This window comes from Oncorhynchus keta, chromosome 11 (assembly GCF_023373465.1).
Source record: "Oncorhynchus keta strain PuntledgeMale-10-30-2019 chromosome 11, Oket_V2, whole genome shotgun sequence".
NCBI lineage: Eukaryota > Metazoa > Chordata > Actinopteri > Salmoniformes > Salmonidae > Oncorhynchus > Oncorhynchus keta.
In genome coordinates, this window is record NC_068431.1 from 25,711,728 (window position 1) to 25,731,071 (window position 19,344).

The 19,344-nt window shown below is 46.2% G+C and overlaps 1 protein-coding gene across 10 annotated transcripts in view; it reads left to right on the forward strand.

Moving 5' to 3' along the window:
* The window catches only part of LOC118389975 (rho GTPase-activating protein 32-like), a 262,757-nt gene extending 257,106 nt beyond the window's left edge, over positions 1-5,651 (forward strand). For all 10 annotated transcript variants that reach the window (XM_052529794.1, XM_035780032.2, XM_035780033.2 and 7 more), the window contains 4 exons: positions 125-199; positions 351-1,199; positions 1,691-2,331; positions 2,421-5,651. In XM_052529794.1, the coding sequence (XP_052385754.1) occupies positions 125-199; positions 351-1,199; positions 1,691-2,331; positions 2,421-4,550 (3,695 nt within the window). In that variant the 3' untranslated portion in view covers positions 4,551-5,651. The remainder of the gene's footprint in view (positions 1-124; positions 200-350; positions 1,200-1,690; positions 2,332-2,420) is intronic.
* Positions 5,652-19,344: the final 13,693 nt, after the last annotated feature.

Genomic DNA, 19,344 nt, shown 5'->3' on the forward strand with positions numbered 1-19,344 from the left:
TTTCCTTTTCCCACCCAAACTCTACCTATCACTCGCTCTGACCCTTCTCACAAATAGACTAAAGTAGGATATATATTTGTCTGTCCTAATGTATGTAAACTAATGCCAGTCTGGTGTGTTTCAGGAGGCAGAGGGGACACTGGGACACTCCGATCCTCCAAAAGCGAGGAGTCACTCACCTCGCTACACAACGTTGAAGGTAATGTTCCATGGGGCTCCTCTCGGCTGACTGAGCCTATTCTTGAGTGGCAGTCTGTGCTATGGTCCAAGTAGTAATGTAGTAGTAGATCATTTTCTCTAATAAAAAATGTGACTTGTCTTTGAATTGATGATTTCCCCGACCCCCATAGGAGAGTCGAAGGTGTACCGTCCGCGGCGGCCCCGCTCCAGCAGCGATGCCCTCTCTGCCTCCTTCAATGGGGACCTGCTGGACAGCCACATCTGGCAGCACTGCAACTTCTACGACGACCTTACCCAGGACCACAGCGGGGGCCCCACCCACGACAGAGGGGACAGCAACGGGGACGAGGGGCCCATCTGCGTGCCCGCCCTCATTTCGCCTCCGTGTTTGGCCAACGAAGACGTGGACCTTAGCCTCCCCGACATCGGCATGGCCTCGTTGGACTTTGACCCCATGTCGTTCCAGTGCAGCCTGCATGATGGCTCTTTCTCCTTCCCCCTCGGGCTGAGTGATGTAGCCATGGGCGCGGCGGGTGAGAGCACCAGTCTAAAGAGGAGCCAAGGCAGCATTGACAATGGCTCGGTGCCTGTCTCACCCTCCTTCCCGGGGACATTCACCTTCCCCTTCCTGTCACCCGACCTCAGCCCGGCCACGAGAAAGAAAGCTGAGAGCAAGAAGCTGACCTGCTCCGTTTCTTTTCCAGACAAACCGTTACAGGTTTCCCCTATAAAGTTTAAGGCGACCATTCTAGCCATTTCAGAGCCATTTGCCATGGCGTTTCCCAGTAGGCTTACAGAAAACTACGTTGTTCCCCAGCCCCCCCCTCCCTCCTCGGGACAGCCCGGGGATTCTCCAACATTAATGGGCTCAGGGGAGCCGTCGCTGAGTGAGGCCTTCCAGATGGAGCTGCACTGTAAACTCTCCACCTTCGACAATGACATCAACACTGAGAGCCAAGTCTCAACAGAAGAGAGCACTGCCCAGCAACCTTCAGCAACCAGTAGCCAGGAACAGCCAGGTCAGTGATACATACAACCGCTACATTTAATTTGTATTCACTTTGTTTATTTTTTATGTTAAAGGTATAGTTCACCCAAATTACAAAATTATATATTAGTTTCCTTACCCAGTAAGCAGTCTATGGACAAGGAGGTCATGTCTAAAGACTGCTTACAGGGTACGGAGACCAATATGTAATTTAGGTGAACTGTCCCTTTAAATATATGATTGTCATGTTTCTTTTTAGATTATAAGGCCTATGTTTGATAATGCTTTGATCGATGATGCCTGTTTTGTTTCTAGGCTTAGTTTCCCCACCTCATGCACCTTGCATGGATTTCAGCTCAGATACATTTTTCCACATTATGTTGCCCTGAGTGCCATGCTTAACTCTTCCCCCTCTCTCCTATTCTTGAAGACCAAGCCTGCCTTTTTTTCTTTCCCTCTAGCATACTTTCTCTTCTCTCTTTCCTCACACTGCAGTTCCCTTCTGTTTTTTCCCCCTCTCAGGAGCCATAGCTAGTCTGGACTCTCCAAAGGGTACCCCTAGCCCTCTCAGCTCCCCCTCCGTGTCCCCTCTTCCTCCCTTGCCCCCTCAGAAGAACTCTGCCCACATGCTGGCCCTGGCAGAGTCCGCCCAACACTATTCCATCCTGACCCAGAGGTCCTCCCAGACCCAGTCCCCCATCAGGTCCAAGGTGCCCTCACACTCCCTTGACTGGACCCCTCCCACAGCCCTGTTCCCCCAGACTTCCCTCAAGAAGGGACCCAGAACAGGAGCAGCCCAGAACCCAACCCTAAGCACCACCACCCCAAACATCGCCCCTTCTTCCTCTCTCCCTCCCACCACCCCTACTGACAAACAGCCAAGCCAGTCAGCCAGCCATCAGTCAATCAGTACGTCCACCAGTGCTAAGTCCCCCTCCACTCCTCCCAGAGCCAGACAGGATATAGATTTCACCCCACCAGCATCCCCCCACCACCCGTGTATCACCACTCCCTCCAGACCTCCTGCCCATGTGTCCCCCACTCGGAGGAGTCCAGAGAGGCAGCAGCCCGCCGTGGGCCAGGTAGCGGTCAGCAGCACTGGATCCTCCACCACCACTCCCAGCAGCAAGGAGATGGATGTCCTGCCACAGCCTGCTCCTGAGGTAAATTGCCTAAAATTTGTCTTATTTGCAGCATATCTTTGAAATAGTAACTATATAGCCAACTGGAATTGTTTTTGGTTCATTTTCAGGTCCATGTAAATGATAGCGTCTGGTCGCCAACTCTTCCGAAACCTTTGGAGCAGCCAGTGGCAGTTCTGCAGCCTCAGCCTCCGCCTAAATCACAGCCTCATATACAGTCACAGCCCCATCCCCAGCCTAACACCAGAGTGGCCCCCACCCCAGCCGAGCAAGTGGAGAGACCATGGGAGGCCATAAAGCCAGTAGAGCCCCGCATGGAGCCTGCGACCCGCCATCATGCCCATGGGCCAACACCGCCAACGCCTCCCGTCCGCTCCATCGAGAGCAAACTGGCAACCGCTGTGCTCAGCCACACAGAGGCTGCCAACCCTGCCATCTTCCACAACATCCTGGCAGAGGCCTCCACTCCTGAAGAGGCCCTCACCCATCCTCCCCCTCCCACGCTAAAGTCTTCCACCCACCAGTCAGCCTACCTCTACCACACCAAGGGAGAGGCTGCCTTACTGGAGCCTCCTAAGGAGGCCTACTACCACCAACGGGCCATTCCCGTGGGGAAACCTTCATACCACTACCGGTCAGACAGTGTTCCGTCACACCTCTCCTACGTGTCCAAGTCGGAGCCTCAGATACCTTACAGTACCCGCACGGACCACCGCTACAACACCCATGCTCACTCCAGGTTCTACCACCAGTCTATGAAGCACCGCGGGCCCCCCAGGAGGGGCGAGTACATCTCCCCCAGCCCGGGCTATGGTCCCATGGAGGGAGCCCCAGTCTACCCCGCCATCCGCAGGGTGCACTCGCTACACGTGCCCTCAACCATTCGTTCAGTGCCCATCCAGCGGACCGAGGTTCCTCCGGACGACGAGCTCTTGTACTACCAGCGGCCCTTCTACCAGTGCAAGGCCTATCAGCAGCAGCCGCAACAGTTCTCTCAGGCCGACTACCACGTCACCCAGCTCCAGCCTTACTTTGAGAATGGCCGGGTGCAGTACCGTTACGGCCCCTATTCGCCTGGCGCCAACCCGCTGGACGCCCCTTACTACGATGTGGACCCCTATGGGACCATCCGGCCGCGGCACTTACACTCGTTCAGCAGCCGGGACCTGGGGCCCACCCTCAGCCGGTCGGGGGGCAAGGCGGGCGGCTACCACTACCTGTCCCGCCCTGTCCTTCCACCTGGAAAGGAGCAAAGCTTGTTCAGCAGAGATGTGCCTCCGGGCCACAGCTCCAAGGGAGCCGCCTTCTACTTTGCTTGGGACCCCGAGGAGTCGGAAATGCTCCGGATGCATTCCATCCGCAGGGAGAGCCGGGCAAGGCAGAAGGTCAGGGGTCCTGTCATGTCTCAGTATGACAACTTAGGCCTGTTCATGCCTGGCGACCTGGGGGGGTACGAAACCCTACACCTGCGCAGTAAGTCAGACCCCAGCAGATCCGTGCTGATGTCTGCCGAGAGTAAAGATGGGTGTTACGGCGTACCGCCAGGCTCCCAGCACGCTCCCCGACACTTGGTGTTAGACCCTGACGTCCTCATGTACATGGAGACAGAGAACCACTGTCAGGGTACCGCCACTGGGGACAAACAAAGAAGCTCCAGGACCTGCCAGGCCTCCCACTCGCACCAAGTCCAACACCCACCCCGCAACCAGTCCCATCAGCAGGACCCCAGTCGACACGACCCAGGGGACGGAGCTCGGAGCTTCCAACCTCGCTACCAACTGTCCGATCTAGACCGGCATCCGAACAGGGCCAAAACACCCGTTGGTTACCAGGACAAAGATGACCAGCAACAACAGTCGGCCCCCGTCAAAGCGCAGGCCCCTCCCAAGCCTGAGCGGTCGCAATGCGTCCGAGAGCAGCAGCAGCACTACAGCCAAGCCGCCATGCCCAAGTCAGACAGAGAATACTCATACCAGCCCCACGGTGGGCAGCAGAGACACTGCACCATGACGGTACAGTCCCACTACGACAACATGGATGACTACCACCCGGCAGCATTACCTCAGCCACAGGCCCCCATGCAAAACCCCTGTGGGGGCTCCTCGGGCTCTTTCCCCACCAACCCTGGCTTCACGGCCAGCCACAGCAACAGAGCGTACTCTACTGCCTTGGGCCAGGGTGCCTTCATCCCAGCTGAACTGGCCCTGCAGAGGCCCGAGACAGAAATACATGCAGAATGAAGAAGAGACTTGAGAAAAATGTGTCAAACAAACTTTTGCCCGGGTTTTAGGAAGCAAATAAGTGACTCAACTGGAGACTCAAAGTTCCACAGCCTCTGCAGCACAGCCTCTGCAGCACAGCCTCTGCGGGACAGCCTCTGCAGGACAGCCTCTGCAGGACAGCCTCTGCAGGACAGCCTCTGCAGGACAGCCTCTGCAGCACAGCCTCTGCAGCACAGCCTCTGCAGCACAGCCTCTGCAGGACAGTGGACTGTTGTTGGACCGTTTCACATTATTTTTCTTCCCTGTATTTTTTATGAATTGTAAAAATCTAATTATAAGATACTTTTTACAGAATGTACTGAATTAACCATAATTTCTTCAATTGTTCTAAGAAGCCATGTGGTCATGACTCATTGAAATGGTGGCAGATCATAGAAATGTTTATGATATTATAAACAAAAGGAATGTGAAACCAGAATTGCAAACAATGTTTTAAAAAAAATGTTTGATTTCCAGCATAACAGGAATGACGGTTTGCATTTTAGAAATGCATGTACTCTTCAATCACTTACAGAACAGTTCTATGTACCACTGTATCCATTGTACTTTCTGGATGTTACAGTACAAGTTGTTGTGGGAGAAAATCTGTTTAAATCATCGTGCCCTCCCTCCTGTCTCTGTGTACTCATGGCGGTGCAATATGTTTCAGTCTTCAAAAATCTCTGAATTGGGGTCGGGCCCAAGAGTACTAGAACTACACTGGGTACTTTCACCTAGTACAGTAGGGTTATGTTCATATTTTATTTGCTCTGTGACTGTGCCATTCTTAGATTTTATGTATTTTTGCTATAAAGCAGAGTGAATTTAAATATAATGGATTTTTTTGGTACAGAGGCTTGTTCTTCATTGTAAGAGGGACAAAACATTTTGTCAGTCTTTTTGATCGTGAAAGCATTCCTGCTCATGTATGGGCTAACGACTGGTTATGAGAATGACAATGTTACCTGGGGAGCTGTAAAATAATAATTATTTTACAATGTGTTTTGTTTTGTAGTCTTGTTTTTTTCTGCCAATTGCAAAGAACTTCAATGGACTAACTTAATAAAGTTATGAAAAATGTGTTATTTCGAAGAAACTGATATTCTACAACACTTCACACAAATTGAAATGCTTTCTCAGCTCGAGCAAGTGAATTCACTACAGTACATTTTGAAAAAAAAATGGGACGACAGGCCTGATGGAAACATCAAATTTGTTGGTAAACTTTCCAAATGTCGACAAAACAAAGTACACTAGACAAGGTGGGTTGTTTTTGTATTCGTAAAATTAATTATGCGAGAAGTGGAAGTGCCTTTTTATGCACCACAGGGTGGTGAAAGTCCAGTGATGAATTTGTTTCTTTCCAATATTGAGGGTCTTATTCTGGTGACATGATGCTTGGCTGCTGTTTGACAAATAAAAATAATCTCGCTCTTTTGTTCATAATAATCTAATCATGTAGTTGACTATACCCGCAAGTCGCTCTGGATAAGAGCGTCTGCTAAATGACTTAAATGTAAATGTATCTGCTGCAGTGTTGCCAACTCCTCAGTAAGGAAAGTAGCTATTGGCTGTCCTAAAAGTTTCTAAATTACGTTGCATAATTCGCATAATTGGCATGTGCATGTAATTGTAATGGACGCTGTGGGAGATACAAAAAGTGAGTAAAAAAACACCCTAAATATGTTTAGAACTACAAATGAACTTCTTTTGATTCTTGTTTTTTTTATGTCACAATTCCAACCTTTTATCCAGGCTTGGGACTGGCAAAAGTGATCCAAAAGAGACACGCTGGCGGAGTTACTTCGTTTTTTATTTTTTGTTTTTTAGCTTAGTTTTCTTAATTTAGTTTGTTTTTAACCTTATGGTCCACTAAGGAGCCTACAACAAGTCACAGTAAAACATTAATATTTTTAACCATAACATTTTTTTTTTGTATACAATCTACATTAACCATCTAAATGGACCAAAAAGAGACAATAGAAAAAACTGTCAATGGCAATGTGAGAAAATTATGGTAACTAGTCTGGCCCTAATTCAGGTTAATTTTATTTATTTTTTTCAGACTCCCCTCCAACACACACAGGCTGTGTTGGCTCACAGAAAGAGTGGGTCATCATCATTTTGGTCAAGGCTCTCTCTCTCTATGGCAGGTTCAGCAACTGAGGGAGCTGACTCAAATGAGTAAGGATGTGATATGCAAATAAGGTGCAAAACATTATCAGGCAGCTGGTGCTCATAGCAAGCCTCACCAGACAGCATCAGTCCATATCGAATGTACAGGATGGAGTTAAGAGTCTGCAAGGACATCCGATTTCTAAGTTTGCTTTTTACCACACATCTGGTTGAATACTCTCTCGACTTCAGCATTTGAGTGTGGCAAGGACAACACAAACACAGCAGCCAGGGCAAGTTCTTGAAACGGGTTGATATCAGCTGCATCCCTGAACTTCCAAATCTCACCCCAGAAGCCCAGTGTGTTTTTTGTCTCATTCCATTTACTAAGATGGATGGCAAGCCATTGCTGGACAATCTTGTCTATCTCTGCAGCGGAGTAGCCAAGGAGCTTGGCTATTTTTTCTATTTCTCCAGGGCTCTTATTGTGCTTTAGAGTTTCCTCCACATTGAAAACTGAGATGTACTGCAATGCTTCGATGTTGTCCGGCAGTCTCACCCTCAACTCATTAGTGAGGGAGATGATGAAGGCTACACACCGCTTTCGCACATTGTTTTCATCCTCAGGCGCAAGGTGGAGCTCAGCTGCCTTTGACTCAAAGGTAACCATGGTACGGTTTGGGACTGATGTGTCCATCTATTGGCCCTTTGAGTACATCAACATTTGCCAGTGGATTCAGCACCCTGCTACTCACAGACTTGATCAGGCTAACCAAGCTGTCAAGTAGCTTAAGACGATCTACTTACTCTCCGTCAAAAGCCTTGATGGCCAACTGTACCTCACCCAGCACTGACTTCAAAAAAGTCAGATACAATATGTTTTGAGGATCACTGTACATGGAGTATAACACCTCAGCCATGTGGCAGTGTTCACTGGACTTGGTGACTGTGAAATGCAGCCTAAGCTCCTCCCACTGGTCCAAAATGCATGAAACCGCGGGTTCAATGGAGAGCCAACGTGTGGCACACACCTTGGTTATCTGTAAAGGTCTCTCCCCAAAGTTGGTCTCATATATGGCCTTGTAGGCCCCCCTGCGCTTTGGAGACACTGAACCAGTTATAAGTCTCTCGTACCAAGTACTCCACACTACGTGGGATGGTGTCATTGGAAGTACTACTTACAGCAAGCTGCAGAGAGTGGCACACACAGCGAATAAGAACCAGATATTTGAGGCCATACTCCTCTTTCAGCACTATGGACCCCATTGTTAATCACCATAACAGAGGCATTGTCGGTCCCTATCCACAGGGGTTTCTCTTTTTTAAGACAACACTTCTCGAGGAAAGCCACAATAGCACGGGCAATACATTTGGCATCCTCCCTCCAACTCAACAAGCCCCAGAAATGTTGATACAATTGTCTGCTTGGTGTCACTAAAGTACCTTATCACAACCCCCAGGTACTTAGAAACACTTACATCCGTGGACCCATCGAGGAGGAGGCTGAAACACTGTTCACCCACATCTGTGGACTCATCGAGGAGGAGGCTGAAACGCTGGTCACCCACATCTGTGGACTCATCGAGGAGGAGGCTGAAACGCTGGTCACCCACATCTGTGGACTCATCGAGGAGGAGGCTGAAACGCTGGTCACCCACATCTGTGGACTCATCGAGGAGGAGGCTGAAACGCTGGTCACCCACATCTGCGAACCAACTTTTTCAGAAAGTATGATGCTAGAACACCATTAATAATTTCTGTGCACTTTGTCCTGCACATTTTGAAGTGGGTAGCAGCAGTGGAGTCTGAGAAAGCAGCTCTACATGCTTCTCCAATGTGATCACATGCCAGCATGGAACAACAGTGTTCAGCGATAGCCAATGAATGCCATGGTGACCTCAGCCTTTTTTGCAGAGTCAATTTTTTTAAACCATAAATGGCAGCTTGTTTTGGGTGGAACTGTAATAAGGCTTTGCCTTTTGACTATGTTTTTGAGTTGTCATGTGTTTTTTGACATCACTAAGTTTGGTGTAGAAATCAGCCTTATAATACAGGCAGTATGTCCGTGTATCATCTCCAATAAACGGCTTCCACCAGCCTTTGAATTCAGGGTTTGATTCCCACGCCTTTCTGTATTTTTAAGTGTACAATTTAGACTGAGACATGATGAGCTAGCCAGCTAGATGTTTAGCTTATGTCACAGAGGCACGCACACAGTGGACAAGGTGAGTAATTGACTGAGGCTGTGCGAGTCAAATGCAGTGATTTATTTTAGACAAAGAACATTTTACATTTACATCAGCCAGCCGCGGCTTCCCGCATGCGCAATTCATTTGTAGTCTGCTCTGACTGCAGCTGGGAGGGACAGCTGTGCGAGGACTGGGCCGCCTGTGAGTGCTTTGGGACAGGCTGGGGCCCACGGCAGCACCCGCTGCTCGTTGAGAAGAGTAAGAACGATAAGTGCTTTCACGTCAGTCGTCAGTCTCCAATGACACCAGAAAAAGTCGCTAGATTTGTCCCTAGTCGATTTTTTTGAAAATGTGTCCCGAGAGGGGTCTGAATACTCGCTAAATATAGAGACAAAGTCGCTAAATTGGCAACACTGGCGAGCTGTTGGATAGAGCACACCTGCCAAGACCAGAGTTGGTACATTCGCTAGATAATGCACACAAATTGTGACAAAACCATTGTTAAATGCAATTCAAAACCATTTAAATTTTCTGTCTGTTTGATGGAAAAACATCTCAGGTGATATTTTTGAATATTCCATCTCCGATTGGATGGAAACCTAGATATATTTGCATTTTGAAACCTTTGACCATATCTCCATTTGAACAATTTTCCCTCAACTGCACGAGTGTAGTAGCCCAGGGACTGCTGAGCATTTATTATTATGTTTTACCTTTATTTAACTAGGCAAGTTCGTTAAGAACCAATTATTATTTTACAATGACAATGCGCCGTCCTATGGGAAATATCAACCCACGGAGAGAAGCACGAGATTGAATTTCACCCAACTTTATAGAGCAGTGGTCACGTCGATCTCCAAAGCATTCCTAGTCAATTGCCAAACATTTACGTAAAAATAAAAACGTTAAGCCTTGTGTTTATTTACAAATGTGTATTATTCGTCTCGGGCTGTTGGCACACCAGATTCAACTGCCCTGCACGCCGGGTAAACGAACTGTTACCATGTTGAACCACTTCATGTGTCTGAAGGTGCAAAGTCTGCCTTTCTGGCGGGTCCAGAGAGCACTATAAAACTACCGCTGGCCAATCGGGTGGCTCAGATTACGGTGTCTGCAGTAACGTAGAAAGCGTTTAAAAAAACTACAGCAAAATTGATACTGTGAGATTTCAAAACGTTTAAAACCAAGACTAGAGACTCAACGAATACAGTAAAGAGCTGCTGTTTTTATGAGTGAGTTCATGTTTAAGTTCTTATTCAGCACTGTCAACACTTTGTATTCAACACTTTTATGAACCATAAAATGCGTGTTCTTCCTATTTCCACTCAGCGCTAAAACAAGCACTGCAGCAATAATGAATGATTAGGAAAGTGTATCTATAGGATTGCGTTATTATTAGCGTCTTGGGTGTTTTAATATCGAATAATATTTAACTTTTCTCATAGGGGTAACAACATGAATTTGTGCATGAGGCAGAAATAATGCGATGTGACTCGAGTTTCACCATCAGCTGGAAGACGGTGTCGCTTTTTTGTCAGTGGAGGAAAGGGAGAGCAGAGGGATGTTGAGAGGCGGACCTGAAATCTGCTGCTCTCTCCCTCAGTTAAAATTGGCCATCAGATGCGAGCACCATCAGCCCAGCAACATATTTAAATATATGCTCACTCAGCTGTGCCTCACAAGTAATACAACAACATATATTACCAGTGTGATTATAGCCTACCTAAAAAAAAATATATATATATATATATAATATAAAAAAGTGTCCCGAACAGGCCTGCTCGCCTCCCTACCACTGAGGAAGTACAGCTCCCGCTCAGCCCAGTCAAAACTGTTCGCTGCTCTGGCCCCCCAATGGTGGAACAAACTCCCTCACGACGCCAGGACAGCGGAGTCAATCACCACCTTCCGGAGACACCTGAAACCCCACCTCTTTAAGGAATACCTAGGATAGGATAAGTAATCCTTCTCACCCCCCTTTAACATTTAGATGCACTATTGTAAAGTGACTGTTCTACTGGATGTCATAAGGTGAATGCACCAATTTGTAAGTCGCTCTGGATAAGAGTGTCTGCTAAATGACTTAAATGTAAATGTAACAACAATGCATTGGCAAGGCAATTCAAGCGTAACTAATATGCAGTGACAATGTATTGGGCCTATAGCTTACTGCACAAACCTCATTGCTACAGTACTGTTTTTAATTGGTTAATGTTGCATAGGCTTACGTTTAAGTCATGCAACAAAATATCCGTAGATCTCGGATTGCATTTTGACTCAAAGTGATCTTGACTCAGAAAAGGTTGGTGACCACTGTTCTAGAGTTTTCCATGTTAACACTTTTAACGTTTCCCTTTACTGTGGCAATTGTGATCGAATCAACACAATATTCGCCACTTTCAATACAGCATACCGAAACAAAAGAACTATGCAAGAGATTTTGTTGGAGGCAGAACGCATCTGAGTAGGATTCTATTGCATTGACACGCACTACTCAGCCTGTACTCTACACAGACCAGTGCGGCATAAATAATCAGAGCTGCAGTAGGTATATATGCAAATAGACAATTACCACACATCTGTCCCATTTACTTTGAATTGGATTGTGTTTACAGCATGAGCGGTCGTGAGTAGATGCGCTTGTTTTTAGATCAAAGCGAGAGCTGCATGTAGTCACGTGTGCGCATTTGTTCATATCCTTTGCTAGTTTATTAGCCCAGTCAAATATCTTTTGTCGTCAGCAATAGGGGAGGGATTGCTTCCTACAAGAGTCTTAAAGGGGCAGTGTTGTATTTTGAGACCAGCTTGAATAGCCTAAGTAGCCAATAGGCAGAGGGTAGCATAATTTGTCTGATTCTCTGTAATAATAATAATGCATTTTATTTTGGTTTCTTGCATCAAACACAATTTTCAGTCACCACCTTGTCTAAAGGACAAGTGGATGAAGTTAAATAAAGGTTAAATAAATAAAAAATAAACAGATTGTCAAGCCCTTCATGTTTTTTTCTTTCAAAAGTCTCATGGAATATAAGCCTACATTGAACACCACACATTTGCTGCTACTGTAGGCTTAATGATAGAACAGCTATTTCCATGTTAAAATGTTATGGGATGCATTTTGTCTGTTTTTGATGGTACAGTAAGCCACTCTGGTAGGCCTACATTATGATCAAATAACCATAGTAGCCTACATGGCTACAGTTAAAACAAACTTAAAGGGGGTACAGCCTCAGTGTTCACAATAAACGCTTGCTGAAAGTTCACTGAATTGTCTGTCAAGTTTGCCGCTCAGCAGACCGGAAAATGATTGTGCCTGAATCAATTTGAAAGAACATTGCCTTTGACCATATGTTGCAACCCCCATTGGCTTGTGACAGTACTGTTCTCTTTTGCCTTGTGTATGGCCCCTACATGTTCAAATGGATACAAACTGAATATTCCTGTTCTCTTTTGTTATGGGGCACAGTAAATGGCTAAAGAATGTGTTTGAATGTGAAAACATCTGTGACAGTAAATGGAGTATTATATAAATTGTTAATATAAATAGCAAAAATAAATTGTTCAGGAAATAACTCAGCATGTGTCTATGTTGTCAGTAGGGTGCCAGGTAACCTAGTTGTTAGAGTGTTGGGCCAGTAACCGAAAGGTTGCTGAATTGAATCCCCGAGTTGACACGGTAAAAAGCTGTCGTTCTGCCCCTGAGCAAGGCAGTTAACCCACTGTTCCCCGGGCGCCGAAGACGTGGATGTCGATTAAGGCAGCACCCCGCACCTCTGATTCAGAGGGTTTGGGTTAAATGCGGAACACACATTTCAGTTGTACAACTGACAAGATAAACCCCTTTCCAAATATCGCAGTGTAGAACGTTCAATGCTAATTTTGATGGAGATCATGTATTCCCGTGAGCCTTTGTCACATAACAAAAAGCTCCCTGGTATGTCTTGACTGTAGACCTAAGGATAAACACTTAAATGCTGTGTTGGCATACAGATTTCTGTGAACCTACCGGTAATTGCATTTTCCCTGTTTGATGCCAGAGGCAAGGAGCCAATTATAAAATTATATTTTCTGTTTATTTTGCATCATTATACTCCATTTACAATACATTTATTTCTATCAGGTCAAGAAGAAAATCAAAACAATAGTCCAGGGATGCCGCACTCCAGGTTTGATTATTGAACTGAAAGAAATTATGGGTTTAAGGGGGTCGTTCGACATGACAAAATACTACATAAATAATTTTATTTTGACAATTGTAAGAATACAGAAAACAGACAACTGTTCAACCACGGGTACATTGGAAAAGGCACACCATCCATTTATGGCAGAGGTAGGCAACTCCGAGGGCCTGATTGGGGTCACTTTTTCTCTATCCCTAGCAAATACAGCTGATGAATCAAATTGCATTATAAACTGAAGATCATGATTAGGTGATTATTGGAGTCAGTTGTGTTAGCTGGGGAACAACTGTGACACCAATCAGGCCCTCGAGGTCTGGAATTGCCCACCATTGATTTAAGGAGTAGCTAAGTCCCAGTGTTGGTTGTATTCTTGTGCAGGATCTGAAGGGCTAAATCTGACCACTTATAATTTCTTGTTCTTTCACCGACTCTGTTGATCCTCCATTATCTTGCTCAGCTTCAGGCAGTTCACTCTGCAGGAGGGAAGTAAAAAAAGCCTTTAACCACACGAGCGCAAACTAGTAGTATTGTCCAGGCTTATACAGTAGTATGAGTATCAGACATTCCTAAAAGGCTCTTTATTCATGAACTGATTTCTGAAAGCAGGTAAGAAAGGACTCATGCCAGGGTAGCCTAGTGGTTAGTGTTGGACTAGTAACCGGAAGGTTGCAAGTTCAAATCCCCGAGCTGACAAGGTACAAATCTGTCGTTCTGCCCCTGAACAGGCAGTTAACCCACTGTTCCTTGGCCGTCATTGAAAATAAGAATTAGTTCTTAACTGACTTGCCTAGTTAAATAAAGGTCAATAATGGCATTTGCTCTATTGGGTACCAACAGGGAGAGAAGACACCGGTAATATGCATCTGTTAGGCCATTTGTGGATTACATGTAAGGTCACTGGTGCTTGAGGCCTAGTCTGAATAATGCCTCCATTTGTAGCCAAGCAGGGCTCGAACCTCCAGCGGCACAACGTTGTCAAACACTAGTTAAATTCATAGCTACCTACGCTAGTACCCTGTAAGTAAGATATCCACACAGGGAACTGTAGCTACATATTTAGCAATGCAGAGCTGATGTAAAGGTAAGGTACACATCTTTAAAAATGAACTAAACTAGCTGTTTATACAGGTAACTGTTTTGTTCCGTTTGGTTCTGAACAGTAAACGGTCTCCATTGCAAGACCTTATGAATCCCCAGATCTCAAACCAATTTAACACTTATAACACTGTATCCTATCCAGGCGCTGTAGTACCATTTTGGCTGCCGATCTATATACAAAGCACCCATAATCCAAAGATGACCTGATCATATACAACATATACAGTGTTTGTCTATCCGACCCCCAATCATATCCTGCCACTTCCCTCATGAGGTTCCTCTCAAATACTTATTGGTTTATTGCTGCCACCCACTGTACGGGGTGTTGAAACGACAACAAAACAAAATAATCCATTTCAGGGTGTGAGGAACCCGACATCATACAAAATACACAATTTATTTTTTTTCAATGCCCCAAAAACGCTAATCCGCACTCACAGCGATGCCTATTTTCTCAGATGTCCTCGGTTTGCGCTGTGCAGTTGACAACCAATGCAACAAAGTTCACCTTAACATGCAATATGTCAGGATTCCTCTGTTGACATGGAATATTTTCTGGTGTCTACTCCTTCTACCATTATTTCAACTTCACTCCTTTCTTCCACTCTTCTCACTGCCTCCGGATAGGAGACATACTGGACAGCCCTTATTCTTGATCCCTCCGTTTCCTTCACCCTAAAAGGACACTTCAGAAATCCAGTTGCATGTTCACCACCACAATTGCAGCTGGCACACGATACCCCTCCAGTCTACATGTACTTGAAACATGACCATATATTTTGCATTTCTCACACTGCATGGGTTGGGGAACGAAGGCTCTCACAGGATAACTTCATCAAAAACCTATAGAATGGATGGAGTGGGCTTCCTCACTCCATCTACAATGTGGGTCAGTTGGTGTTCTTTTGCTTCTTTTTTGGGATTGGCTTTTTATCCGATGGTTTAACTGCGGTTGGTGTCCAATAAATGTTGCATTACCGCCACCAACTAGCCTGGAGTATAATTTTCTTATACTTTGCTTGGAAAAAGGGAAATAAATCGGCCTCCCGGCTGGCGCAGTGCTTAAGGGCGCTGTACTACAGCGCCAGCTGTGCCATCAGATTCCCTGGGTTTGCGCCCAGACTCTGTCATAACCGGCCGCGACCGGGAGGTCCGTGGGGTGATGCACAATTGGCCTAGCTTCGTCCGGGTTAGGGAGGGCTTGGCCGGTAGGGATGTCCTTGTCTCATCGCGCACCAGCGACTCCTGTGGCGGGCCGAGCGCAGTGTGCGCTAACCAAGGTTGCCAGGTACACGGTGTTTCCTCCGACACATTGGTGCGGCTGGCTTCCGGGTTGGATGCGCGCTGTGTTAAGAAGCAGTGAGGCTTGGTTGTGTATCGGAGCATTGTGGAATAATAGTGAAGACATCAAAACTGTGAAATAACACATATGGAATCATGTAGTATCGGTGTTAAACAAATCAAAATAGGCCGTCATTGTAAATAAGAATTTGTTCTTAACTGACTTGCCTAGTTAAAAAAAGGTTAGAGAAATGACAGCTTTGGCATTCTCTCAACCAACTTTATTGTCACGCTCTGACCATAGCGAGCCCTTGTTTCTCTATGGTGTAGTAGGTCAGGGCGTGACTAGGGGGTATTCTATTTTATAATTTCTATGTTGTGTTCTAGTTTATATTTTCTATGTTGGTGTTTTTGTACGATTCCTGTGCTGGTTCCTCGCACTCGCCATGAGGAGCGTGTCGTCAGTCCGCTGCCAAAGAAACCCCAAGATTATTGGGGGGAGGCACATAGAGCTGGCGGTCGAGCAGTGGAGAGTGCCAGAGCCTGTATGGGAGTCGGAGGAGGAGGAGTTGATGTTGAGATGTGTCTGTTATTTGAACTCTGAAGCATTTATTTGGGCTGCAATTTCTGAGGCTGGTAACTCTAACGAACTGCCGCAGAGGTAACTCTGGGTCTTTATTTCTTGTGGCGGTCCCCATAAGAGCCAGTTTCATCATAGCGCTTGGTGGTTTTTGCGACTGCACTTGAAGAAACATTCAAAGTTCTTGACATTTTCCATATTCATTGACCTTCATGTCTTAAAGTAATGATGGACTGTTGTTTCTCTTTGCTTATTTGAGCTGTTCTTGCCATAATATGGATTTTGCCCTATTTGTTTGAAGACCTTCTGTATACCACCCCTACCATGTCACAATAATTGATTGGCTCAAACACATTAAGAAGGAAAGAAATTCCTGTTAATTCCTGTTAATTGAAATGAATTCCAGGTGCACCTCATGAATCTGGTTGAGAGAATGCCAAGAGTGAGCAAAGCTGTCATCAAGGGAAAGGGTGGCTACTTTGAAGAATCTCATATAAAATATATTTTAATTTTACACTTTTGGTTACTACATGATTCCATATGTTATTTCATAGTTTTGATGTCTTCACTATTAATCTGCAATGTAGAAAATAATAAATAAAGAAAAACCCTGGAATGAGTAGGTGCTCCGTGGGATGGTGTGTCCAAACCTTTCACTGGAGCTATATGTGTTCTGTGACTTACGTTCCCTCCCTGCAGTACAGTTGATAACATGGCTTTTTAGCATTAATAGTAAATCTTACTGAAGCTTAAATCACTTGTTGGTTTATTCCTCTGTACTGGAACATCTACTACACGAATCTTCTCAGGATCCCTCCCGCTTGACCGATCTTCCTCTACTTTCTTCACTGCCTCAGCACACGACACCTTCAGCACTACTCTAACCCTTTAAACCTCAACCTGCCTCTCTGGCACCAGACATTTCTGATCCCCAGCCCCATGGGCACCCCTACAATTAACACACAATACTTCTTTCCCCAATGCTACGCATTCCTTTGTCTCATGCCCTTCTGCACATTTCTCACACCTAGGAACCTCCCTCCTACACACGGCTGCCACATGCCTTTAAACTAACAACTTAATTTATTTGGCACAAAAAAAATGTAATATCTTGACATCACTTTGTCGGGCAAAGACTCAATATCAAAACTCAAAAGAACAGACAATGACTTTGGTTTCACCACTCACGCCACCCTGTCTGCATTGCACCAAACAGCGAGCATCACAAACAGAATCGTTCGCTACAGTTGGTCCATATTTACCGCTACCCCAGTAATCAGTCCTTTCAATAGCGCCCTTTTCTTGAGAGCAAAACCAGTCACATCTCTTGTCCCCATTCATTTTGCTTGAAGTGCCTGCTACCTCTGACCAGCAGAAACAAACAATTATCACAAGACCACTTCTGATTACCTTCTCTGATTCCACAGCACCCGACTCTGTTTTCACCCAACCTGAAACCACAAGTGTCCACTTCCTCCAAAAATGTCACTCCTACTGCCAGACTCATCTTTATCCTGACCATCGGTGCAAGCCTTGAGCTCAGAGAACTTCACACCTGCCACCTCTGATAATCCACCCTCATTCACTTCCATTTCTCCTCCAGACCTCAATTCGGTGTACGGCTCACTCTGCTTACAGATTCTTCTTCGACAAACCATCTCACTTTTTTCCAGACATTTTTTTAACGGATTCAAGCTCCCCCTCTTCCTCCCTCTATCTGCGACCTCCTCTGCGTCTTGTTCCCCTCCATATTCCAAGTATATGTCTCCTTATGATAATATTGCACTTCTAACATACACTGCTCAAAAAAATAAAGGGAGCACTTAAACAACACAATGTAACTCCAAGTCAATCACACTTCTGTGAAATCAAACTGTCCACTTAGGAAGCAACACTGATTGACAAATTTCACATGCTGTTGTGCAAATGGAATAGACAACAGGTGGAAATTATAGGCAATTAGCAAGACACTCCCAATAAAGGAGTGGTTCTGCAGGTGGTGACCACAGACCACTTCTCAGTTCCTATGCTTCCTGGCTGATGTTTTGGTCACTTTTGAATGCTGGCGGTGCTTTCACTCTAGTGGTAGCATGAGACTGAGTCTACAACCCACACAAGTGGCTCAGGTAGTGCAGCTCATCCAGGATGGCACATCAATGCGAGCTGTGGCAAGAAGGTTTGCTGTGTCTGTCAGCGTAGTGTTCAGAGCATGGAGGCGCTACTAGGAGACAGGCCAGTACATCAGGAGACGTGGAGGAGGCCGTAGGAGGGCAACAACCTAGCAGCAGGACCGCTACCTCCGCCTTTGTGCAAGGAGGAGCAGGAGGAGCACCGCCAGAGCCCTGCAAAATGACCTCCAGCAGGCCACAAATGTGCATGTGTCTGCTCAAACGGTCAGAAACAGACTCCATGAGGGTGGTATGAGGGCCCGACATCCACAGGTGGGGGTTGTGCTTACAGCCCAACACCGTGCAGGACGTTTGGCATTTGCCAGAGAACACCAAGATTGGAAAATTCGCCACTGGCGCCCTGTGCTCTTCACAGATGAAAGCATGTTCAAACTGAGCACATGTGACAGACGTGATACAGTCTGGAGATGCCGTGGAGAACGTTCTGCTGCCTGCAACATCCTCCAGCATGACCGGTTTGGCGGTGGGTCAGTCATGGTGTGGGGTGGAATTTCTTTGGGGGGCCGCACAGCCCTCCATGTGCTCGCCAGAGGTAGCCTGACTGCCATTAGGTACCGAGATGAGATCCTCTGACCCCTTGTGAGACCATATGCTGGTGCGGTTGGCCCTGGGTTCCTCCTAATGCAAGACAATGCTAGACCTCATGTGGCTGGAGTGTGTCAGCAGTTCCTGCAAGAGGAAGGCATTGATGCTATGGACTGGCCTGCCCGTTCCCCAGACCTGAATCCAATTGAGCACATCTGGGACATCATGTCTCGCTCCATGCACCACAGACTGTCCAGGAGTTGGCGGATGCTTTAGTCCAGGTCTGGGAGGAGATCCCTCAGGAGACCATCCGCCACCTCATCAGGAGCATGCCCAGGCGTTGTAGGGATGTCATACAGGCACGTGGAGGCCACACACACTACTGAGCCTCATTTTGACTTGTTTTAAGGACATTACATCAAAGTTGGATCAGCCTGTGTTGTGGTTTTCCACTTTAATTTTGAGTTTCACTCCAAATCCAGACCTCCATGGGTTGATAAATTTGATTACCATTGATAATTTGTGTGATTTTGTTGTCAGCACATTCAACTATGTAAAGAAAAAAGTATTTAATAAGAATATTTCATTCATTCAGACCTAGAATGTGTTATTTTA